Source organism: Erpetoichthys calabaricus, chromosome 9, assembly GCF_900747795.2.
Source record: "Erpetoichthys calabaricus chromosome 9, fErpCal1.3, whole genome shotgun sequence".
Classification (NCBI taxonomy): Eukaryota; Metazoa; Chordata; class Cladistia; order Polypteriformes; family Polypteridae; genus Erpetoichthys; species Erpetoichthys calabaricus.
The window spans coordinates 111,348,259-111,375,295 of NC_041402.2; the positions used below are offsets into that span (position 1 = coordinate 111,348,259).

Genomic DNA, 27,037 nt, shown 5'->3' on the forward strand with positions numbered 1-27,037 from the left:
TCGTCAAGCTTCTGTTCCAAGACAGCCGCTTCCCCCAGGAAAGCAAACTCAGTCAATGTCAGGTGTCCCTTCAATGTAATACGAACCACAGCATAGAGAGAAGTGTGTACATTGCAACAGGCACACATGTCATAAATGTAGGAAGGACGGTCCTTGGGTGCGTGGGAACTGTTAAGATTTGAATTTGATGATTGCATATAGCGCAGAGCTGACTTCTCTGTACTATAATTTCCTGCATGTCCTGGAGGTACAAAAGAAACACCACCATGCACCAAAATCTGGAGAGTGGGCAAGATCAAAAAAAAAAAAAAAAAAAAAAAAAAAAACGAGGTCACTGATTAAAACCGCAAGAAGGTATGCGAATGAATATGAATAAAATGAATAATGTTGCATCAGTGCCACAATGTTTTCCGAAATGTACTATATAGGTCTTAAAATGAATAATTACAAATATCATATATACCTATGTCTCAGTTTTTTGTCAGTGCGGCTTTGACATCATGGACCATAAGGTGTATACTAATTCAGCGTAAGCAGGAAAACTCAATAAAACTGAATAAAAAAAATCAAGTGACAATGAAATACCAATACGGCAGATTCACTAGTGTTTGTATCTCAGCTTTTATCCATCCAGATTAGAGAATTTCCAGTTCCATCATCTCAAAACACCACTCACATCTACAGTTATTTCCAGTTTCAAATAAAAACTAATAGCGTCAGATCCCGGAGGGGGGGGGTTTGTATGGGGGAGGAGATATGTATGTATCGTGATTGTGACTGAGAGAATAAAAGTGGAAAAAAAAAAAAGCTACATTTTACAAGTACAGTACTATAAATTTACACCAGCTGTTAAAGACGCACAGGCTCGCAAAATTTCAAAATCCCTGGTAGCCCTTCGGGCAGGCACTCTTCAGTTTTTGGTAGCCCAAAATAAATTTAAATAGCCCGAATAAAAAAGAGATTATTGTTAATGTATAATATTATAAAGGAAACAAAACAATCAAAAAATTGTTAAAACACAAATTACAACAACTGTATAAAAATTACAATCATCAACTCAAATATTTGGTTCTAATTGAACAGAAATTTCTATGAACTTGTATGTGGATATGTCACCATTATCTCTCACATACCTGACATGAACCAACTCCTATTCTATTACACCAGTGTCTGTACTGCCATCTGCAAGAATGGATAAGAACCTGCTTTCTTGAATTTCCTTTTCGATCTGGTCTCTTTAAGTTTGTGCTATTGCTCCAATAAACTCTCTGCAAGCATGGTCATTGAGGTAAGTGGAACCAAGATCTAGGCCATTTGCTTTTTGAAGTTTGCAAAGACTGCTAAATTTTGCCAATGGTAGTTCACTCTTTGCAACATAGTACACTGTTCTAAACAGCTTTTTCAGGACTTCTTGTTGTGCTTGGTTTATTTTTAGTATGTTTTTTGCAATTGGTGTTTATTCTGGGAAAGATGCTGCAGACTGAGCACCAATGCATTTCTTGTGATGCAGAGATTTCTCATGGGTTTTGATGGGGTCTTTCCTAAAATTACTGGTCCCAGTAACAAAGGCGCTTGTCGAGTCAGAAATCAAGGGAAACTCACGACACACCCGGCAGAACATTGTTATTTAGCTTGTCATACTCCAGCCACAGAAATTCTTTTGTCCATGAAACCAAAAAGCTGCGCTTTTTTTTTTGCCTCATAGTCTGATTTGCCATAACTTTTCCGCCTTGTGGTAGGCTTTTCTTTGGCTGTCCCTTCTTCACCCTGACCCGTCTTATTTGGCTCAGCAGAACTAAAATACCTGCGTAAATCCATCTATTTTTACACATGCACACACATAACGGTCAGCGATTTTTAAAATTCTCTGCGCAATCAACCTCTATCACATGTTTAAGCTTGCTGCGGGAGATTTCACTTGTCACGTTTGAATAGTAAGCTAATGAGTGATAAGACGATGTCAGAGGAATTGGTGTGCAATTAATCCGTCACTGACCAATCAGTACTGCCGCTCTCTATACACAGTTTGCGCGATCGCAAAGTGAAAGTAAAAAACAAGCGCGAATTCATATGCGATTTCAATATTTCACATATTGACAGTGGCTCATCGATGCCCGAAAATGACATAATTACCCAGCTACATTTGCGAAAGAATGCAAAAGCATTGACATATATTTTTCCTTCCTATGATAGACCGATGGGCAGGGCTGGGATAGATTTTGGTAGCCCGACTCGAAGACACAATAGCCCTGGGACGTCGGGCTTGCGATTTTGCGAGCCCTGACGCAAATTAAATGTAAGTTTTTTATTGTATAATATTAACAATAAGAGCAGCACACTACTGAAAACGTTAAAAATGCGAGGCAGTCAGGATCGAACCGTGGGACTCTTGATTACAAGTCAGCAATTCTTACTGCTGCACCACGGAAGCTGTTGTATCATCCTCGTACTTTTTGTGAAAGCGTTTACTTGATCTTTGGACTTCAGACTTCACACATTATACAGTTTATGTCTACATTTTGTCATTTATTACTAAAATATGAAAACTGTTTCTGTTTTAGCAATGTGTTTACATAGATTATCGTAGAAACGGAACACACATGAAATACATGTGTTCTAAATAACAATCTATTATTTCCCTATACAGCTCTAGGTACCTGACTCCCAGATAATCAAGGCTTGAGCTGGAAGAACTTTATGACCATTCTGCAGCGGTGGGGGGATGGAATAGTAGGCCGCTTGTTGCTTGTCTTGATCAGCACATTTACAAGACAAAAGATGCAGACGGAGAGGTGTAAAGGGATTTAAGGTGGGCCGGGTTTACAAGTTTTTTCATAGGCTCTGGTAATTCTAGTGTTAAATGATGTCAAGATTGGTCTTTTTAGCTCTTTCTCTGCTTCTACAGCAGAACTGAAGATGTAGATTGGGTCATCAAAAATCACTTTCAATTTAACTGGAAACAAGAGGCTGTATTTGATTTCGATTTTGACTAAGTGCTGATTAATGCTGTAGAATGCTGTTTGTTTAGCAGCTGTTGAAGGGGAGAAATCTGGGAAAATACAAATGTGTTAATTTTCTAATATGATCTCCTTTTTCTGTCTGAGAATTGACATAACATTTTCTTTAACCTGTAGTTAGTCGAAACAGACAATCGGGCTTCTCGGGTTGTGTAACACTCGATCCATGAATGTGGTAAACCTCTAAGATCTTGGTGTCCAATTTGAAGTCCTTTACAATTATTTAAGAGAATAGTTCAGCTATGAATTTCAATGGGTTTGGACTTTCATAGATTACAGGGAGACGTTCAATTTTGATAGTGTTCCTTCTAAATCTATCTTCCACCGTAGCTAGTTTATCACTGAACACATTGCATTTGGATTCTACAGCAGTTGATTTTTTTGTCAGTAGCTGATGTCAATTGTTCAATTTCTTCAGTAGGAGTCATATATGTTTGATCAATTTCTTCAGACTGAGCATCAAGTGCTCTAAATATGCTCATACTTACTCATATTTCCTTATATTTTTTTCATCAATTCTTGCTAGAAAGTACCTCCTGGTCTTTTATATCCTGAAGCAGCCTGTCATTTCACTTGTGTATATCCCCCTTTATCTCCTCTACATCATTTTGATGTCACTCCTTATAGAATTTATGTCTCTCTTTATATCATTTATACCTCCCCCAGCTCCACCCTAAGTGTGCAGTAATCATTACCTTCAGCTAAGACCATTCATTTCTGTCTTTTCTGTGTTCCAAAGGTGGAGGTTGGAGTTGATGCTCTTCACTTACTGTGGGTACTGGTAGTTGCTGACAGCGGGATAAAGAGGCTATGCTCAGTTACGATATCCCACCTGAGATTGGCAAATTCTCATTACCCACCTCAATAGCAGTTTTTCTCATACTTTCATTCTCGAATGGAGCCAATCCTGCCGTATAAGGTCATGGCAGATATATTCCTTCCCCTGTCTCTTCCAAGTTAGTCTCTGGCAGGCCATATCATGAAACTTGAGCCTTGTTTAGTCTTTGATGAAGCTTTAGCTGTCTTTACCTCATCTTTCTGAACCCTTGGTCTCATGTTTAGATAGACAGACAGACAGACAGACACTTTATTAATCCCAAGGGGAAATTCACATGCTTTAAATGTACTTGTAATTAAGTCCTCTTGTGCTGACTAAATACATGATACCTTGGAATGATAAAAAAAAAAAAGCAAAGTAACATTGCTGTTAGCGGAGCTCGTTCCTAGACGTCCATCTCTCATGATGGACAAGACCAAATCCCCACAATGTATTATTTTCAAATGCACTAAATATATTATAGGTTTAAAGGATCAACATTTTGGGGTTCAAAGTTAATTGGAATTGCAGTGCATCTGTCTATAGCCTTTTCATATCACCTTCAACTGTCTATTTAAAGTTTTACTTCAGTAACCTTACAGAATGTGTTAAACAAAACATTATCAGTTGGTTACTTCTTCATTTCACATAAGGTAGCAGAATTACAATTGTTAAAATGATAATGTTTGGAATACAGTGAGGCTAAAGAAGAAGAAGAAGAAAAACAAGAAAAGGAACACAAGAAGAAGAAAATTTCAAAGATTTAAAGCAAAAGGTATCATTCCTCCACATCGAACTTATTTACAATGCGACTATGGAAGTAATCAGAACTAAATGAGCTTTTCTGGACTTAGATATTGAAAGAAAATTCTGCACTAATTACTCAAAGTACACTTTGTTTTATGTCCAAGCTACCATTAACTACTGCCAACTAAGTAGAAATCTGGTTGTGCAAAACTCAATTAGAATATGGTACCAAAGTAGGACAAGATTCCAGGCTGTCAACCCAGACCTTTAGAAGAAAATCATATACAGTTAGGTCCATAAATATTTGGACAGAGACAACTTTTTTCTAATTTTGGTTCTGTACATTACCACAATGAATTTTAAATGAAACAACTCAGATGCAGTTGAAGTGCAGACTTTCAGCTTTAATTCAGTGGGGTGAACAAAACGATTGCTTAAAAATGTGAGGCAAACTAAGCATTTTTTTAACACAATCCCTTCATTTCAGGGGCTCAAAAGTAATTGGACAAATTAAATAACTGGATATAAAATGTTAATTTCTAATACTTGGTTGAAAACCCTTTGCTGGCAATGACAGCCTGAAGTCTTGAACTCATGGACATCACCAGATGCTGGGTTTCCTCCTTTTTAATGCTCTGCCAGGCCTTTAGTGCAGCGGCTTTCACTTGCTTTTTGTTTCTGGGCCTTTCTGTCGGAAGTTTAGTCTTCAACAAGTGAAATGCATGCTCAATTGGGTTAAGATCAGGTGACTGACTTGGCCATTCAAGCATTTTCCACTTCTCTGCTTTAATAAACTCCTGGGTTGCTTTGGCTGTATGTTTTGGGTCATTGACCATCTGTATCATGAAATGCCGGCCAATCAATTTGACTGCATTTAGCTGGATTTGAGCAGACAATATGTCTCTGAACACCTCAGAATTCATTCGGCTGCTTCTGTCCTGTGTCACATCATCAAAAAACACTAGTGTTCCAGTGCCACTGGCAGCCATGCACGCCCAAGCCATTACACTGCCTCCACCGTGTTTTACAGATGATGTGGTATGCTTTGGATGCAATGGTAAACTGTTTGGAAAAAGCTTATTGTTTAAAATGGATGGTACTGGAATTCTACAAGAAGTAAGAAATGTTTGGTATAACTGTAAATACCAAATATTTGATCAGATAAAACAGCTGAAAATGAAAATGTAATTAATATGGGATTGGGAATTGTGAGAAGAGATAAACAAGAATTCTGTCTCTGAATTGTGCATTAACCAAAGGAAATCTACCAAAATTAAGGTCTAAATTAAAATTAACAAAAACAAAATTTAGAATGTGGAGATTGCTTGCTAAAAGGGGAGAAGGCTCCCTAACAAAGGATTTATTGTAGCATTGCCATCAACAACAAACAGATGCTCATTGTCAGAGAATTTCAACAGGTGACTGCTATGTCTAGTAAAGAAGGAGGGACTATACAACCTATAACTGTAAACTGAGACAAATTAAAATTTATTGTATCCTAGCTCCGCTTGCAAGCAATAAAATTAACACACCTTATCATCTCCTATATATCTTACTCACATACAGGCTATGTCTTTGACTGCACTTTTCAGAGGAAAAAGGCACAACCCAATACTTGACATCCGTGGCCAGCAAAATGTACTTCCTGAATAAAAGCCTTGTCAATACAGTGTTGATCAACAAGGTCAAATATGCACGTGTTCAATTGACTAAAATCAAAGCTGTGATGTTCCATGAAATCATATTAAGTTTAACCATAGCCAGTGTTAGATTAGTAGACAGAACAGACAGTAAGACAACAGCAAAGAGAAAAACTGGCATATGCTGGTGCAGTGACTGCTAAATTATAAAATATAAATTGCACCTGTTTTTTTTCTGCAATATTTCCAGCTCAGCTTCAAGACTCTTCTTATCTGCAGTGAGTGTTGTATTCTCTAAAAGCAAGGTCTGCTTGTTGACTTGTAGTGCAGCAATTCTGTCCAGAAGATTTTCAAATTCACCCTGTTTTCTTGTTACTTCAGCTTGCCTGTGTCTTTCAAAAGAATAAGAAAAATTGCTTAACAGTTATATTTCATATTAAGAAATAATATTTTCTTTCATATTTTTCAATGTTTTATTTACTAGTTCCATGCAATCTTTTGGACAACCCTGCATAAATACATATGCTGTTGACAGTAAAAATAATAAGTACAGGTTTAACAGCCAACAAAATGAAAAATGGAATTTTTATTAAATTCGTAATATACACTTACGAATTATTTAAAGCAATGAACAAATGTAAAAAATAAACTAATAAATGTGGCATGTGTAAACATTTGGGCAGTCAACTAAGTCAGTATTTAATAAATCTCCCTTTGGCAATAATTACAACTTACAAAAGTCCTTGAATTCTTATTTTAGAATTTTTTCTCAATTCCTCCTTGTAGATCATTTCCAGCTGTGGGATATTCTTAAGCTATCCTGCGTGCATAGTACATTTACAATCTACTCACAGATTTTCAATGATGTCCTAGTCTGGGAACTGAGAGGGCCATTCCAAAACCTTCACCCTGTGTTATTTGTAAACTGAAACAATGCATTAACATTTTCAGAAAAATTCCTAAGTTTATTTGCAGTTTAAGCTGTATGTACTATTATTTACTTCATATGTCAACTGAAAATGTAATTTGGCTTGAGGTGCCCAAACCATTGTATAGAACAATTATTTCATCACATCTCTAAATTCAGACATCCTAAAACTTTTTCACTAAAGATCTGCTTATAAAGGTCCTTATTTATTTGAAATATAATATGTTATTAGTTATCATTCCATGAATTATAGGTCTTTGTCCTTGCTGGAGTATTTTTTTGCACCATCTGGCTCAAGAAGTCTGCAGAGGAGCCGCTGGATAGATGTCAGGTTACTTCTAAGTTACACTTTTGTTATCAGATGAAGTCCAGTCAGATCCTGGTACAAGCTGGAGTTCAGTCACTTAGTTTGGAATGCAAGTTTGGGGTTGTGTGCAGCTGCATACCTGCATCCCTGTTAAATCTGCTTTTTCAACAGACCTGGTGTTCCATGAAAGCCTAGCTGAATGGACAATGCCCACTTTGTCCTACAACTTGGATACACATATAAAATATATAATGTCTAAGAATTTATTTAATTAAATATAAGCATTTAATGTATCATTTTGTGTAAAAAGTGAGATAATATTTTAATATAGTATTTTATGTCACTTTAATTAGAAGTAGTGACAATCAGATTTGCTTGTGATAATGTGCTGTTGTTAATCTGGAAAATTAAAAAATTAAATAATAAGCTGAGTATGACGGTTATAATGTCAACTACAACCTCACCTTCTGAAGTGCAGCACAAGGAATATACCTTTTGAACTGTCATTTTTATATTTAATCCTCTGACAAATGGAGCACAGGGAGCTGATCTTTGAACTGTTACATTATGAAACAACTAAGTGAATATTTACTGATAAAATGTTTAAATAATGTTAAATATGAAGCTTAAGAAATGGAAATAAGGAAACTTAATTAAAATATAATTTTCTTTACATAAGTGTTAAGGATATGAAAAGAAACTGTCAATTAAAAATGTATTACACCATCATAGAAATTAAAAGTCCATGGAAGAAGGATCCATAGAAGGATCTGGCACCATGGCACAAAATATTTCTTTTATAACGAGAATGAGAACTGGTAAAAAAGACTGACCATCATGAAGACAGAGAGGAAGGATCCTTTGGACCACAATGCAATAAAAGGGATGGAGCTTTATACAAAATACTTTGTGCAAAAATAGGATAGACATGTACATAAAACATGTTTTAGGACAGGATAGTCATGTGCATAGAATATGTTTATTTTAACTTAAATTAACTTAATTCAATTGTGTACCAGTAAAATTGGAATATTATTTGAGTATTATGTGTTAATTTTGAGTAAGATTAACATAAAATTGGTAGTTACAACAGTCTCTGAGGAATATTATGCTTGTGTTAAAGAAAGTAATTTAATTGCTTTGTTTCAATGTCAAATAATTCTGGTAATGTGACATCTGAGATATTCCAGTCAACGTAATTAGAAAAAGCAACATACAAACAATATTATTTTAAGTTAAGTAACCTAAATTAGATGCATAAAGTAAACATCCCTCTGTAAACATTTTTCAGTGTATTAGTATTTATATATTTTATATTACAGAAAAATCCACAATATTATCCACTTGAATAACAGAGTTACTTTTAATTGAAAAGCCTGTGAAAGCAATTTCAGTTTTTGCTGTGCTATGCAATAGCTGGTACTGGTATCAAATGCAAAAATTCTGGAATAATGACATCCCCAGTTATACTTAAACCTTATTAAATGAGCTAATGAATCACATTGTTCACATAATAGTGCTCAAGCTCTTGTCTCTTACCTACCGATTTCTTTTTCTGTTTTAAACAACTGGAAAAGAATGTATGTATTCATTTTTTCAGACTATTTGTCTAAGACATGCCCATCCACAATGTCCTGGAAAGAGCAGACGCACAAAGCGACAAAACGACTAACAGATTATACACTAGGTCATTAAAGAACTTGTAGCCAATACTTTACATCATATATAGAGGTGTGACATTCAATAATGATTCTTGGGTAATTCCTTGTATCATAGTTACTACAACTCACAGTTATAGAACTCCATTTAAGGTGTTTATTCTAATACATGCCATTTACTAGGTGTTCCTGCTGACTCCATTCCCTGTCAACCCTGATCTTCTAGAAATACAGTTGCAGTGTTTGATGGGTTGTGCCTCAACAAACTGTCCAACACTTGTACAACTCTCTGTCATATGGTATAATTTCTTGTATTGCCTGCCATGCATGTTGAATTCATTAACAAGGGCATAATAATTTTCTTATTTATTCTGAATTCATAATAATTATTTAGTCATAAATCACCATTTTTATGGTTTCTTATTTTGTAAATACCATGTTTTTGAGGAAATTATTTTGATATTTTAATGTATTAATTGTTTAACATTATGCAAAAAACTAAATATGACAACACAGATTTCTATCATAAATAAACAATGTTAAATTTTGAATCCAATAAATTTCCATTTTCACATATGGTGTAGGATGTCATACAATACCTTCTGAGTTCATTTACTACAGAAGTGTGATCTTCTATTCTAACCATGTTCTGAAGAGCAGATTTCAGATTCTTATAGTTATATTTAAAAGATTCTAATTGCTTCTGGGATTCAACCAATTCCTCTTGCAGATGTTGCTTCTCTGCTTCCAGATCCATCAACTGTTTACTTAGTTTAGACACTGTAAAATAAGAGACATCATTTGAAGAAAAGATTGAAATTCCACACTTTCTTAATCAAAAAAAATGTATCCTCAGTTGTAAAAAATGTCACAACTTCTTAAACCACAAATGAGGAAAAATACCATTTTAAATGTATAGTACAAAATAAAAACAGCACAGTAACCTTATACTTGTTGGCAACATGGACTGTTATGATAATATACAACGTGAAAAATGTACTATAAATTAAAAATTTCTATTTAACAAACACTCCTAATGGAAATGTGTTAATAGAACGATCCAGGTGTGAGCATAAGATATATTCGCTTTTTAAATTTCAGGACTAAAAAGGTTAGACCAGGGGTTCTCAGCTTCAGAAATTAAAATGTTTTGAAGTACTACCGCTTTTTCATTCTTAATTTATTGCACTCTCATTAGGCAAAGAGAGAATTTTATTTACCCTACCCTACAATTAAAATAGTTTTTGATAATGTATTTAGGCCAGTTTTTTTGTGCATATATATCTTTGTCTTTTTATTTTTCTTATATACACCTAGTGCTTTTTTAAATTACTTTTTAATACAAGAACCAGTTAAAAAAAGTGAAAAATAGGTTATAAATGTTATTAAGTCAGTCTTAAGGATAAGCTTGTTTCAGTGCACGGAAAGTCTTTATGTTAGGTTCCAGTTTTAATAACCTTTAGTGCAGATGATGTGCTTCTTCAGTTGCATTTCAAGTTCTAAGTTGCACAAATTAATGAGGAGTCCTTTTTAAAAGCACACTATTCTTGGATAAGCAGAAACACATTTAGAGTCTTGTAGTAACAAAACACAAAAGAAAACTTAACTAATCTTTTCGTTACTGTCTTCTCGGACTTAATTATTCAAAAGCATCTTCTCAGTGCAGCTGTTTAGAGAGGAGCTGGTTCACCACATTTAAGACTGAGCAGAAAGACAGAAGCACAGTAGGCAAGAAAAAAAATCAAGGTATTAATGAGAGAGACATTTCTTATTTCTGTGAGATATGAGGGTTGACCATTAAGGAAGTTGACATGCAGATGATCCTGCAACTTTCTGAGTACTGCTCACAAGAAAGTGTTTTCTTTGAAACTAAACCCGGTCTAGAAAGGCGAAAGCATATCGTTTTTCACCCCATACACCACACTGTGTTCACCCTATTCTTGCATTTAACCGAGTTAACAAAATTCCTGATACAAATGGACTTGAATGGGGACCTCCCTTGAACAACAACAAATAATATGAAAGCGTCCATACAAAAATTACATAGTGGTGATGACATCTAATACTGCAAAAAACAGTTTGTAACTGAACACAACTTGTCAGACCCCTGGAGATTTCTAAACCCAAACTCAAAAGCATATTCCTTCTACTCACCAGTGCATCATTGCTACACAAGAATTGATTATTTCTTTGAAGATAACAATTTCTTGCCTACGATCAAATCTTGTAAGTATGATGCTATTGTTATTTCTGACCATGCCCCTTTGATTTTGGAGCTAAAATCATTATGCCCCACAAACTCATCTCGCAGATAGCGTCTTAATCCACTTTTATTAGCAGACGAGAACTGTACAAAATTTATATCCAAACAAATCAATATTTTTTTTAGAGACAAATACATCCTCAGAGGTTTCCGCACAAATACTCTGGGACACCCTGAAGCCCTTCTTAAGAGGACAAATTATCTCATATCTTTCCCACAGAAATAAATTGGAAACCAAGAAGGTATCAGAGCTAATCAGCGAAATTACTAGAATACATCAAGAACATGCCAGGTGTCCAAGTGAGGCACTTCATAAGAAAAGGCAGGCTCTGCATTCAGAACTCATCCTCTTATAAACAATTAAAGAAACTGAACAACTCATTTTTAAATCAAGACATCATTATTATGAACATGGTGAGAAAAGCTAAAAGATTTTAGCTAAACAAGTCCACAAGCAAGAAGTTTGCAATGCAATCCCGGCAATCACCAACACAACCAGAGACAAAATCATTGACCATAAAAATATAATGCACACATTTAGAGACTACTATAAATCCTTATATTTTACTGAGTTTAAAGAAGATAAGACACAATCTAATGTATTTCTGGATGCATTACAGATATCACAAATAGATTATCTCAATGCAGAGGAATTGGATAAACCTCTGGCACTATCATAATTATTAGATGCTATAAACTCACTTCAGAGTGGGAAAACAGCAGGCCCTTACGACTACCCTGCCGAATTTTATAAGAAATTCTCAACTAGCTCCCCTTTATTAGCAACATTTACAGAAGCTACAGAAAATAACATTCTACCTCAAACTTTTTGCCAAGCATTAATTACCATCTTTTCTAATCAAAATAAGGACTTATTACAATGTTTATTATACAGACCAATTTCACTTCTGAATAATGATTTTAAGATACTCTCCAAAGTCCAGGATGGAAGGATGTAGAAAGTGCTCCCTTCGGCAATAAAACCAAGCTGGATTTATTAAAGGCAGACATTTAGCTTCCAATCTTCGACACCTGTTTAATGTAGTATATTCACCCACAAAGTCAAACACCCCGGAGATATTATTATCGTTGGATGCAGAAAAAGTATTTGATATGGTTGAATAGAACTACCTTTTCATTACATCAGAGAAATTTGGGTTTGGCCTGAACATTTGTGCATGGACCAAACTACAGTATATCAATCCAGAAGCTTCAGTTTGTATTAACAACATTAATTCAGACTACTTTAAACCAGAACGTGGTACCAAACAAGGATGCCACTTGTTACCACTAGTTTTTGCAATCATCATTGAGCCACTGGCAGTTCACTGTCAAAATGCTTATAAGATAAAGGGGATTATCAGAGAAGGACTTGAACAGAAACTTTCTCTATATGCAGATGATATGGTACTGTATATATCAGATCCACAAAATACTCTGCCTGCAGTCCTAACAACACTAACAGAATTTCAAAAGATTTCTGGTCTTTAATTAATTAATTTGAATAAAAGCTTGCTCTTTCCAGTGAATTCTCAAGCACACAATATTAGATTGGACAACTTCCCTTTTATCATCACAGATCAGTTTAAATACCTTGGGGGTAAACATCACAAGTAAAATAAAACCTGTTTATCAACAAAATTTTGCCATCTGTATGGAAAAAATTAAGCAAGACTTGCAAAGATAGTCAACTCTTCATCTCACTTTAGCTGGAAGAATTAACATTGTTAAGATGAATATCCTTCCTAAGCTTCTTTTTTATTTCAAAACATTCCAATATACATCAATAAATTCTTTTTTAAGAAATTAGATTTAACCATAACCTCATTTATTTGGAATTCAAAACATCCACGTATCCAAAGGGCGACCCTACAAAGACCTAAGGCGGAAGGGCGGCATGGCTCTACCTAACTTTCAATTTTATTACTTGGCAACAATATACATGATATAAAAACATGGACATGGACACAAATACATGAACATACACATGCTTGGTCCACAATAGAAATAAAATCCTACAGTACTTCTTTTTAATCCTTGCCTTGCACAACAATAAATACAAGTTATTACCAATATACTAACAACCCAATTGTACTTCTCTCACACAGAATATGGAACCAATGTAGGAAGTATTTTAAGATAGAGAAGCTTTTATCTGTGGCACCTCTGCATAAGAACCACCTTTATCCATCCTCTCAAACGTATGCAGTTTTTAATTTCTGGAAAACATTCAGGATTAAATCACTTAGAGATCTGTACATTGACAGCATCTTTGCATCCTATGAATAGTTACACTCCAAATTTAACTTTCCAGCAACACATTTCATTCACTACCTTCAAATTAGAAACTTTGTTAAACAGAACCTGCCCAATTTCCCTCACCTCCCACCTACCTCTATGCTAGAAAAAATATTGATCAGTCCTGAGGACTCAGACAGCATTTCTGTAATATATAAAACCATTTTACAGTCCCTCCCTTTCAAAGATCCAAGAGTACAGTGGGAAAAGGATCTCTCACATCTCAGAAAAGGACTGGAAGGTAGCAGTGGACAGAATTCACTCAAGATCCATATGCTCAAAGCATAGAATTTTTCAACTCAAAACTGAACATGAACATACACATGCTTGGTCCACAACAGAAATTATATTGTGCGTATCTGTCTCGTTTAAAATTGTCCAAAATGTTTTCAGGGCTAGATCCAACCTGCGAATGGTGCAATCAAGTTTCGCTCTCCCTGGGCCACATGTTTTGGGTGTGTACCAAATTAACCTGATTCTGGACCAAAATCTTTAAATGCCTTTCAGGCAGCCTTGGTGTCACAATCCCTCCTAATCCACTAACAGCTGTGTTTGGTGTACTTCCAGATGGGCTTAAAGTGAAGAAGGACAAACAAACTGGAATTGCCTTTACTACACTATTGGCACTTAGATTTATCTTGCTCAACTGGAAGAATCCTAATTTTCCTATTTTAAGTCAGTGGGTAACTGATGTTACTATTTGAAACTGGAAAAAATCAAATGTGCACAAAACGTTTTCAAAACCTGGCAGGATCTAATCAATAACATTTTAGAATAAGTATTTAAATTGAGGAAGCAAGTTCAGTTCCCTCTTTTACTCCATTTATCTTTATTCAATTATTAATTTATCTATTTACTTATTTATACTAGCTTAAAGTTTTACACTGCTGGCCTAGCTCTCTTTTTCAGGGGTGGTGGTTGATTTGTTTCGAACCTATTTTTTTAAAGCTTGAGTTATTTGTATGGAATGATATTTAATTTTAATAAAATCAACAAAAAAATCCAAATCATTTTGCTCCATAAGGTGTCCAATCATACGCTGACAGCATCATAAATATATGTATTTTTGCTAAAATATTGTTAAACAGACTAATGCTAATTAGGCTAATAGAATGCTAGGCTATATACAGTATCATAATTGATAAAAGTCCAAGCCAAGGTACATAAACACACTAATGAGGCAGCACCTAGAGTACAGCGTACAATTAGGCTTCCATACTGAAAAAAGACATAGTAGCACTAAAGAAAGTACAGAGAAGAGTAACTAGGCTGACTAAGAGATGTGAGCTATAAGGAAAGATTGAAGGTGTTGAACCTTTTCAGTTTAAACAAAAGGATATTAGGAGATGATAAGATCAAAGTTTTAAGATTATGGCAGATATTAATACAGTGTGTTTTTGTTAACTTTGAATCATTATTTATTATGTTTCTGTGGTATTTCTCTTTGTTTTGTTTATTATTTATTAATTATGTACTGATCATTTAAAATTGTTTATTGTTCTGTCCTCCATTAACTAGACTGATTCTACCCTGAAGCCTATGAAAAAACTCGTAATCCCAGCCACCTTAAATTCCTTTGCACTTTTCCATTAGCATCTTTTGTTTGGTAAATGTGTCAATCAGCACAAGCAGCCTACTATCCTATCCACCCCCAGCGCCGCAGTGAACTTGGGGGGGAAAAGTTTTCCCAGCTAAAGTCTTGTTTATCTCTGTGTGAGATGCCTGGAGTTGTATAGCGTAAAAAATATATCATTATTTAGAACACATGCATTTCATGTGTGTTCCGCGTCTACAACGATCTATGTAAATGTAGGATGACAGGAAATGCAAGAAATGTTGAACACATACCTAAAACAAACTTTTTTCATGTTACAGTACTAATAACAAAATTTTGACATGAAGCGTATAATGTGTGCAGACTGAAGTCCCAATATCAAACACTTTCACAAAAGGTACAAGTATAACAAAAGAAGTGCACTTTTTTAAAAAAATATAATAATAATAATACATTTTATTTATTCGTAGGTGCCTTTCTAAACACTCAAAGAGACCAAACAATAGATAAAGCACACATTATAAACAAAAGTAAAAATACAAAATTTAAAATCAGACAGAGCAATTGTAGTCAAAGAGAAAAAGCAGTCTTAAACAAAAGAGTTTTAAGTTAAGATTTGAAAAGTGAGAATGAATCAATGTTTCTAAGCTCGGAAGGTAATGAGTTCCAGAGCTGGGGAGCAGAGCAACTGAATGCTGTGCTCCCCATGGTGGTAAGACAGACGAAAGGGACAGTCAAGTGGATGGAGGAAGAAGATCTAAGGGTGCGGGAGGGAATAGTAACAAGGAGGAGGTTGGACAGATATGGAGGGGCAAGGTTGTGGATAGTCTTAAAAGTTGACAGAAGAATTTTGAATTCAATGTGGAACTTAACTGGAAGCCAGTGAAGCTGCTGCAAGACGGGAGTGATATGGTGAATAGAGGGGATTCTAGTAATGATGCGAGCAGCTGAATTCTGGGCCAGTTGAAGCTTATAAAGAGATTTGCGAGAAAGACCAAAAAAAAAAAACCAGGGAATTGCAATAATGCAGATGAGAAGTGACAAGGCTATGAACAAGGATAGCAGAGCTGTGAGGAGTGAGGGGTGAATATGATTAATGTTATACAGGTGGAAATATGATATTGATGTGGGACTGAAAAGATAGAGTACTGTCAAGGATGACACCCAGACTCTTAACCTTTGGGGAAGGGAAGACAGAGGAATTATCAATAACAAATGAAAAATGATCAGTTTTGTATAATGTTGATTTTGTACCAATGAGGAGAACCTCAGCTTTGTCATTATTTAAGGAAATTTGAAGAAAACCAGGATTTAATGTCTGCTATGCAATCATTAAGCGAGGAAGACAAAAAGGAAAAAGTAGGTTTGCTAGTGAGTTAGAGCTGGGTTTCATCAGCGTAACAGTGGAAGCTAATGTTATATTTACGAAAGATATTACTGAGGGGAAGGAGGTAAATAATGAAAAGGAGAGGTCCCAGGACAGAGCCCTGGGGCACACCTGAAGTAACAGCGGTGGGTTGGGATGTAAAAGTTTTAAGCTGAACGAACTGAGTCCAGCCTAAGAGATAGGATCTAAACCAATCTACTGGAGTGTGGGTAATGCCAATCGAAGATAATCTACAGTATTAAGAAGAACAGTGTGACAAATAGTGTCAAATGCCGCACTCAGATCAAGAAGAATCAGAATACTGATTAAACCAGAATCAGCTGCCATAAGGAGGTAGTTACTAATTTTGATAAGTGATGTTTCTGTACTATGGAGGGAGCTGAAATCAGACTGGAACAGTTCAAACATATTATTTTGAGATATATGAAAATGAAGTTGAATAGCCACTATTTTTCAAGAATTTTGGAAATAAAGGGTAAATTAGAAAAAGGACTAACATTACTGAAATTAGTAGGATTGTCACCAGGTTTTTTCAGAATTGGGGTTATTGCAGCAGTTTTAAAAGATAAAAGAACAGTTCCAGTGGTGAGAGAAGAGTTAATTAAAGCAGAAATAAGGGGGTCCAGAGAGGGGAGGCAGGCTTTAATCACAACTGTGGGGAGGAGATCCAGTTGACAGGTGGATGGCTTAGACCTACAGACGAGATCTGAGATGTCTGTGAAAGTAGGAAGCTGAAAAGAGGAAAATAGGTGAGCAGGTGGGTGAAATTCAAATGAAATACTGGAGGAATCCGTACCGGGAGACTGGTGTATCCTTTGGATTTTTTCATCAAAAAAGGACATAAGAGAATTGCAAAAATCAGTTGAATAAAGGTGAGAAGGTAAAGAATTCGGGGGTTGTGTGATATTATTACCTTTATTAGAAGAAATTATGTGAGCATAATAGTTAGATATGATTTGAGCAATACAGTCCTTGTAATAAAGTATATCGTTTTTGTACATCTCTTTTGTGAACAAAGAGTCCAGTTTTTTTAAATAATCGTTCAAGTTTCTGGCCTTTGGCTTTTACAAGCCTAAGTTCAGGCGTGAACCACAGAGCAGAAAAAGAGGAAGAAACAGATCTAGTCTTTAACGGAGCGAGAGAGTTAAGAATACCATAGAGCAGGGTTGCCCAACTCCAGTCCTATAGGGCCGCAGTGACTGCAGGTTTTCACTCTAACCCTTTTCCTAATTAGTGATCTGTTTTTGCTGCTAATTAACTTCTTTTGAATTAATTTTAATTGACTTGGTTTTTAAGAAATGTTTCTGTCAATTTCTTCATTGTTCCTCTGAATTGTTTTCATTTCTTTCCTTAAATGGCACCCAAACAGAAGTGAAATGTGAAGTGAGTGAGCCAACAGAAGACCAACTAAGTCAGGGCTTCAAACTCCAACCAATTTCATCCATTCAGTTGCTTAATGAGGCATTGAGTCTTGTCGTTACTTAAACCCGTTCTTTAATTCCATGGCTAAGTATTATGCTTGATGAAACAGTAGATAAGTATGCAAGAAAAACAGTCATTCAAAAAGTTATTATTTTTAAATTTGGTGGGCAATAAACAGTTGCAATAATAGTGGGAATTGGTACAGTTAAATTGACATACAATGGATTTAAAAAAACTGAATGTAGGAACAGACAGCGGCAGGGCTTTCCACTTCTCGTGATAAATTATCGCGAGACCACCTTCCCGACGAGAGCCACGGGGTTGACAGATGTAAACAAACCCCAGGGTAGTGGATTCTTTAATTCATGAGGTTGTTGCTATGTCTCGATTAGACAGAAAAAGTCAAACTTACGATCAGTGAGGAAATCCTGGATAAGATGCACCTTGCTCGTAAGTGAGTGGATGTTCAACAGACTGAAGTTGACAATGGTGTTATTGCATTTGGAAACAGTGTTAGCCGACAGGGCTAGGCTGGCTAACACAATGTGGTCAGCGACCCTGCCACATGATGTGCAGGACATCTTTAATTGGACCAGATGGAGTTTATTATTTTCGAAGTGTCAGCCTGGACACTCCGGTGCAACCCATGGTGGATGTATTTCTGACAGGGGAGGAATACGATGTCCAGGTGGAGATACAGCCCAGTCAGTGTAGGCTTGGACAGGTGGAAGCGCAGTCAGATGAGCTCAGCAGCTGAGTACTGAAGCAGGTCCGTCATAGGTTGGATAGCGAGCAACGGGAGAGACCAAAAAACACAAACCAAATAAATATTCTTCCAGTCCACATTGTAAGCAAGGATGCAGACAACTCAGATGTCCGGAGAACAGAGCCAGGTAAGTCTTCAAAACAGGGTTAGGCTGAAAATAGTCCGTACACAGTCACACTGAAGTGTCAACAAAATCACTAATCAAGCTATAAATGACTGAAAAATAATACTCAAAGAATACGTTTGTCCAAATGAAAACAGTTGGTTAGTCCATTAGATTGTAAGCTAATCGTAAAAAAAAAGTTAAAAAGTTACCAGCGAGCAGTGGCGACCAGTCCCGCCAGCGTTCACTCAACTGGAAGCAATCCTGAAGCAATAACCGAAGAAAAAGAAATTGGTTTAGGGTACGATGCTGACACAACCACTTGGGTAGTGCAGAGGTAAAAAGCTGCTGACTTATAATCAAGTGGTCACAGGTTCGAGCCCGGCCGCTAACAATAATTACTGTGAGCTGCTCTTATTATTACTATTATAGAATAAAAACATACATTTGATTTGAGTCTGTAAAAGCCGGAGTAAATTTATGGTACTTGTAAAGGGTAGTGTTTTTTTTTTTTCCACTTTTATTCTCGCAGTCATGTTCACGTTCCCCCCTGATCTGACACTGCTGTTTTCAAATAAAGACGTGCTATAATTAAAGTGAACTCAGATGAGGGTTCTACACTGGAGAAAGAGAACAGAGGCCCTCCCCGCAAGAAACGTCCACTCACACATATGAACAACGCAGCTGCACCAGGCGTAAGGCGAAAGATGGCACCGTTTGGATGCAGCAAGAGGTCGAGCGTCATCCTGCCAGTGGATATTATTGGTCAATCTGCCACGCATTTCCTTCAACAAAACAGCAGGGCATGCCAAGCTCGCCGAGGTATCGCATAAAGTTATGTTTGTGATTATGTTTTGTGATTGGTCTTTATGTGAAAAACATTTACATGTTACTTATATAAAAGCCATATCTAATGTAATTTACATATTTGCCTTCATTTATTTACTTATCTCCCTACAGTGTAAAGTCACATGGGCATGGGATAGCAGGCTGCTTGCTGCTTGTGCTGATCGACACAAATACAAAACAAAAGACTCTAATGGAGAGGTGCGAAGGAATTTAAGGTGGCCCAAAATTACAATTTTTTTTATAGACTTCAGGGATTCTAGTGTTAAATTGTGTTCTTAGGGGACCTTTAGTAGATATATCAAGTAATGTTTTACATTGTTATCAAGACTCAACAGGTGGCAGACATCCATTTCCATCAGCTGTTTATTTTCCCTTGTAAAGGCATAATCTGTATGTATTTTTTTCTTTAATTAGGATATACATTGTTTGAATTTTAGCTGCTTCTTTAACAGATTTGCAAATGTTTAGTGTGCATGTAAAAAATACAAATATATATGCACTGCCAGAGCTCTACAAAATGATCTCCTGCAGGCCACTGATGTGAATGTCTCTGACCAAACAATCAGAAAGACTTCATGGAGGACCCATAAGGACCCGACATCCTCTAATGGGCCCTGTGCTCACTGCCCGGCACCATGGAGCTCCACTGGCATTTGCCATAGAATACCAGAATTGGCAGGTCCATCACTGGCGCCCTGTGCTTTTTACAGATGAGAGTGGGTTCACCCTGAGCACATGTGACAGATGTGAAAAGGTCTGAAGAAGTCATGGAGAACATTATGCTATCTGTAACATCATTCAGCATGACCAGTTTGGTGGTGGGTCAGTGATGGTCTGGGGAGGCATATCCATGGAGGAACAAACAGACCATCTACAGGCTAGACAATGGCACCTTGACTGCCATTAGGTATTGGGATGAAATCCTTGGACCCATTGTCAGACCCTATGCTGGTGCAGTGGGTCCTGGGTTCCTCCTGATGCACGACAATGCCCAGCCTCATGTGGCGAGAGTATGCAGGCAGTTCCTAGAGGATGAAGGAATTGATAACATTGACTGGCCTCCACGCTTGGCTGACCTAAATCCAATAGAACACCTCTGGGACATTATGTTTTGGTCCATCCGATGCTGCCAGGTTGCACCTAAGACTGTCCAGGAGCTCAGGGATGCCCTGGTCCAGATCTGGGAGGAAATCCCCCAGGATACCATCCGTTGTCTCATTAGGCCATACAAGCACATAGGGGCCATACAAACTACTACTGAGTACGATTTGAGTTGCTGCAATGAAATTTTCGGCAAAATGGACTAGCCTGCCACATCATTTTTTCACTTTGATTTTAGCCCTCTGTAGGTTGATAATTTTGATTTCCATCAAATGTTGTGGCATCCTTTCGTTCCTAACACACTACCCAGTCCATATCACATATCAGTATAGATATCCAGCATGTTTTCCCATTGAGATCTTATGTGTTTTCAAAATGTTCCTTTAATTTTTTTGAGAAGTATATATATATATATATATATATAGATTGTTCAGGCCTATTTTTATGCATTTGAATATTATGCAGCAGGATGTCTTTGTGCTAAAGAATCTGTTTTGCAATCTGATTAAATTTATACCATTGCACAAAGAAGTAATAAGCATTGCTGCAGTACTGGCCCGCACAAAGGCAAAAATGAGAGATAAAGTAGAGAGACACGTTTAGAAGCAACTTTAAAGGCTCTTAGGGAAGTGGCTGAGGCTGTGTTAGTAGAGATACAGCTTTTTGAAGAAGCGGCATTTAAAGAAAATGATGAACACATCAGTGAAACAAAATACCTCCTGTCAACTCAACGATGAATTCATCAGACTCGAGAATACAGTATATCTAAGTGCATTTTGCTGTTCATGAAAATGACACAGAACTTCAATACAACACTCAGGAAGCAACAATCGCTTATCCTCGACCTCCCATACAATCTAATCGCTAATCGCTGGAGACTTTAACCATGTGACGCTGGACAAAACATTACCTGCATTCTCCCAGTATGTGGACTGTAACACCCGGGGAAATAAGACTATTGATCTACTGTATGCAAACGTTAAAGACACATACAGCGCCACCCCGCTGCCTGCGCTTGGGAAAGCAGATCATAACCTGGTTCTGCTTCAGCCTCACTATAAACCAAAAGTGAGAGTCCTACCTGTAACCACACGATCATTCAGGAAGTGGACCCCGGAGGCCGAGAATACTCTGAGAGAATTTTTTGGAACTACAGACTGGGATATCCTGCAGGGATCTCATAATGAGACCATTGAGGAAGTTGTTGACTGCACTACTGACTACATCAACTTCTGTATGGACATTGTAGTTCCAGTAAGAACTGTACGCTGCTATGCTAACAACAAGCCATGGATTACAAGTGACATCAAGGGCCTTTTGAACCAGAAGAAAAGGGCTTTTAAAGACGGTGATCAGCATGAGCTCAAGCGCGTGCAGAAGGAACTCCAAGTCCAGCTCAGGGCGGCGAAGGAGCAGTACAGGAGAAAGCTGGAGCAGAAGTTGCAGAATAACAGCATGAAGGAAGTGTGGGATGGGATGAAGATCATCACTGGCTGCAGCTCAAAGCGGGGTACCACCATCGAGAGAGACGTGAAGAGAGCAAACCAAATGAACAACTTCTATAACAGGTTTGACCACCCTAACCCACTCTCACTCTCACCTTGGAGTATTGCACCCTCCACACATTCTTCTGCTGATACCAGCATAGGAAAGGCATCCCCACCCATAATTACAACAGCGCAAGTGAGCAGAGAGCTGAGGAGACTTCGTGCCAGCAAAGCAGCGGGTCCAGATGGAGTATCGCCACGACTGCTGAAGGTCTGTGCATCGGAGCTGGGGGGCCCTCTACAGCGCATCTTCAACCTGAGCCTGGAACAGGGGAGAGTCCCGAGGCTTTGGAAAACATCTTGTATCACCCCAGTCCCAAAGGTATCACGTCCTAGTGAGCTGAATGACTTTCGGCCTGTTGCTCTGACATCACATGTGATGAAGACCATGGAGAGGCTGCTGCTTCACCACCTTAGGCCACAGGTTCAACACGCCCTCGACCCTCTGCAGTTTGCATATCAGGAGAAGGTGGGAGCAGAGGATACCATCATCTATATGCTACACCGATCCCTCTCTCACTTGGACAGAGGTAGTGGTGCTGTAAGAATTATGTTTCTAGACTTCTCTAGCGCCTTCAACACAATCCAACCTCTGCTCCTTAGGGACAAGCTGACAGAGATGGGATTAGATTCATACCTAGTGGCATGGATCGTGGACTATCTTAAAGACAGACCTCAGTATGTGCGTCTTGGGAACTGCACGTCTGACATTGTGGTCAGCAACACAGGAGCGCCACAGGGGACTGTACTTTCTCTGGTCCTGTTCAGCCTATATACATCGGACTTCCAATACAACTCGGAGTCCTGCCATGTGCAAAAGTTCGCTGATGACACTGCTATCGTGGGCTGCATCAGGAATGGGCTGGAGGAGGAGTATAGGGACCTAATCAATGACTTTGTTAAATGGTGCGACTCAAACCACCTACACCTGAACACCAGCAAAACCAAAGAGCTGGTGGTGGATTTTAGGAGGCCCAGACCCCTCATAGACCCAGTGATCATCAAAGGTGACTGTGTGCAGATGGTGCAGACCTATAAATATCTGGGAGTGCAGCTGGATGATAAATTAGACTGGACTGCCAATACGGATGTGCTGTGCAAGAAAGGACAGAGCTGGTTATACTACCTTAGAAGGCTGGCGTCCTTCAACATCTGCAATAAGATGCTGCAGATGTTCTATCAGACAGATGTGGCGAGCGCCCTCTTCTACGCGGTGGTGTGCTGGGGAGGCAGCATTAAGAGGAAAGACGCCTCACGTCTGGACAAACTGGTGAGGAAGGCAAGCTCTATTGTTGGCATGGAGCTGGACAGTTTAACATCTGTGGCAGAGCGAAGGGCGCTCAGCAGGCTCCTATCAATTATGGAGAATCCACTGCATCCACTTAATAGTATCATCTCCAGACAGAAGAGCAGCTTCAGCGACAGACTGCTGTCACTGTCCTGCTCCACTGACAGATTGAGGAGATCGTTTCTTCCCCAAACTATGGGACTCTTTAATTCCACCCGGGGGGGTAAACGTTAACATTCAACATTATACATAGTTATTGTCTGTTTTTCACCTGCATTATTATCATTCTTTAATTTAATATTATTTATTGTATCAGTATGCTGCTGCTGAAGAATGTGAATTTCCCATTGGGATTAATAAAGTATCTATCTATCTATCTACAATTAGACTTTACAATACAATACAATACAGTTTATTTTTGTATAGCCCAAAATCACACAGGAAGTGCCGCAATGGGCTTTAACAGGCCCTGCCTCTTGACAGCCCCCCAGCCTTGACTCTCTAAGAAGACAAGGAAAAACTCCCAAAAAAACCTAGTAGGGAAAAATGGAAGAAACCTTGGGAAAGGCAGTTCAAAGAGAGACCCCTTTCCAGGTAGGTTGGGCGTGCAGTGGGTGTCAAAAGAAGGGGGTCAATACAATACAATGCAGTACACAGAACAGAACAATTTAACAATATAGTAAGAAATAAAAAATATAAATTTTAGAAGTACAGAGCAGAATTTAACAGTAGATGAATATCCCATAATAAGATTTGGATTTGTATAGAGTCCTGGAGACCTCATCCTTCAAGCCGCCTCCCCCATTTAGCCATTCCACGGCTGAAACAGTGTTGGGCCAGCCAATCCGATGAAAGGACCCCTCTTTCCCACGATTCCCGTGATCCTCCATCTGGGATCACTTTTCCTTAGGCAGGCAAAACAACTTGGCAGGTGGGCCATGGCACCAAGTGCCACATTTGAGTACCAAGAAGAAAAACAGAATAAGTGAGGGTTAGTATACAATTATAACTGTCATGTTACTTATGTTTAAGTGCTAATGACTAACAACAGAGATGCAGTCTGTACAGTTAATCAGCAGCTCTAGTCAGGATATGCTAAACTGAAGTAGTGAGTCTTCAGCCGGGATTTAAAAGCTGAGACCGAAGGGGCATCTCTTATAGTAGCAGGCAGACCATTCCACAGTTTAGGGGCCCTGTAACTAAAAGCTCGACCTCCCACTGTTATTTTATTAATCCTTGGAATCATAAGCAGACCGGCATCTTGAGATCTTAATGTGCGCTCTGGTTTGTAAGTCATGATAAGTTCAGACAAGTAAGCCGGACCTCGACCATTTAATGCTTTATATGTTAAAAGAAGGATTTTGAAATCTGCCCTAAACTTAACCGGGAGCCAGTGTAAGGATTTAAGAACTGGAGTTATGTGTTCGTATTTTCTTGTTCTTGTAATAATTCTCGCAGCCGCATTTTGGATTAACTGGAGGCTGTATGAAGAACAGTTTGAACATCCAGTGAACACCGCATTGCAGTAGTCGTTGTTACAGTCAGAACTCTCGCATTTTCTTATCAAAGATCCATCAAGACAAAAGCTTCAAGCTAAAGACTGAATAAATTTCAATCATTTTGACTCCGGTGCAAAGGCCTCCAATGCATACTCACTATTTAATACAGCAGTATTTAAAGGAAACCAGCTCCTGCCCATCTGTTCAAGCAGACCTTCAGATATATCTGTACCAGCAGCATATTTGGTTTGTTATGATCTTTTAACAGAATGGCTTAAGATGTTTGACAATCAGCCAGCAAGTTATCTGTCCTGGAAATCTAGCTTTTACAATGCCAGATAAGGTGTGAACCTCAAACCAAGTGAAGAACTACACCTTCTTATTAAGTGGTTTGATGGCAAGTCACTGCAGCATGCTAAAAGGATCAGAGCAGTTCACATCCGTCGCACTTGTCTGGCTTGAAAACGGTTTGGGAAAGACTGCACAGACTTTATGGCTCTTCAGAAGCAACTGAAGTTTGACTTTTCACTAGACTTGAAGGCTTTCCGAAAGTTTCAGCAAAAGACTTCGGGATTTGCTCCTTAAAATAGAAGCAGTAAAAATTGAGGGTTACTTACCTGGACTTACAGTAGCTTTCTCAATACAGCCATAATAATAAATCTTATTGTGGAGAAGCTGCCCCACAAACTTCAAGAGAAATGGATTTCTCAGGGATCATGGTACAAAAGAGAAAATCACTTACAATATCCTCCATTTTCATTCTTTGTAAATTTTGTGTGATGCTCTGCAGAGATGGGAACTGATCTGAGCTTTGTTTTCCCAGCTTCTAGGGCAGAGACATTCAGGAGTGAAGGGTCATTGTATAAACTATGGAAACCTAACAATCCTATTTCAGTAAATAAAAACTGCTATCGAAGACTCTACTACACCTAATTCCTGAAAAATCTCTAGAACATCCATCCATAAAATGCCCAATTCATAATAAGCGTCATGCTCTCAAAAACTGCACAGACCATATGAAGAATGCAAGAACTTTCTTAAGGAGCATAACATTTGTTTCTGATGCTGGGCTTCATCAAGCCACCATGCTAAAGACTGTAAAGCTGTCATCCACTGTTCAGAATGTGACAGTGACCAGCACATTTCAGCTCTCCATACAGGTCCAGCACCCTGGATTACAAGAGAACCTAACCTCTCTGCAACAGAGTACGGTTTGGAGCAAACTGAACATGCTCAAACTGTGGCTACTTCTATACCTGTATGTACAGAGGTTCCATCCTGTTCCATAATATGCTTAGTAAATGTATAACCAAAAAGGCACCCTGAAAAAAGTAAAAATGCACGCAATGCTAGATGATCAGAGCAATGTGTCATTGGCAAGATCTGCATTTTTTGGCATTTTCAACATCAACAGTGACAACACATCCTACACTCTAAAAACGTGCTGGAACTACAGAAATGGCTACAAGACGAACCAGTGGATTCGTGGTGGAATCAGTCAATGGAGAGGTTCCCCTTACACTGCCAAACTTTATTAAGTGCAATTTGATACCAACAACAGGAATGAAATTCCTAAACCTGAAGCTGCACAATCATCCTCATCTCAGAGAAATTGCTAAAAACATTCTACCTCTTGTTCCCTGTGCTGAGATTCTCCTGTTGTTGGCAGAGACATTATCCATGCACACAAAGTAAGAAGCCAATACGATGGTTCATAAAACGCCCCCTATGGCCAATGATTAGATCTAGGGTAGATCACAGTCAGTGATGTCTGTCTGGGGGCACCAACAAGCCCTCTCTGAAAGTCCTCAAAACTAGTGTCCTTGAGAATGGCCGTCCAAGCTA

At 38.0% G+C, this 27,037-nt stretch overlaps 2 protein-coding genes across 10 annotated transcripts in view; one reads left to right on the plus strand and one right to left on the minus strand.

Annotated features, from left to right (window-relative positions):
- The window catches only part of cep89 (centrosomal protein 89), a 416,738-nt gene that overhangs the window by 116,537 nt on the left and 273,164 nt on the right, over positions 1 to 27,037 (minus strand). The window contains exons 13-14 of the mRNA XM_051931539.1: positions 9,714 to 9,894; positions 6,446 to 6,613 (exon numbers count right to left, since the gene is read on the minus strand). Coding sequence (XP_051787499.1) covers positions 6,446 to 6,613; positions 9,714 to 9,894 — 349 coding nt within the window. The remainder of the gene's footprint in view (positions 1 to 6,445; positions 6,614 to 9,713; positions 9,895 to 27,037) is intronic.
- Positions 1 to 27,037, plus strand: part of LOC114657616 (uncharacterized) — a 708,025-nt gene that overhangs the window by 75,892 nt on the left and 605,096 nt on the right. The gene's annotated exons all lie outside the window — the stretch shown is intronic.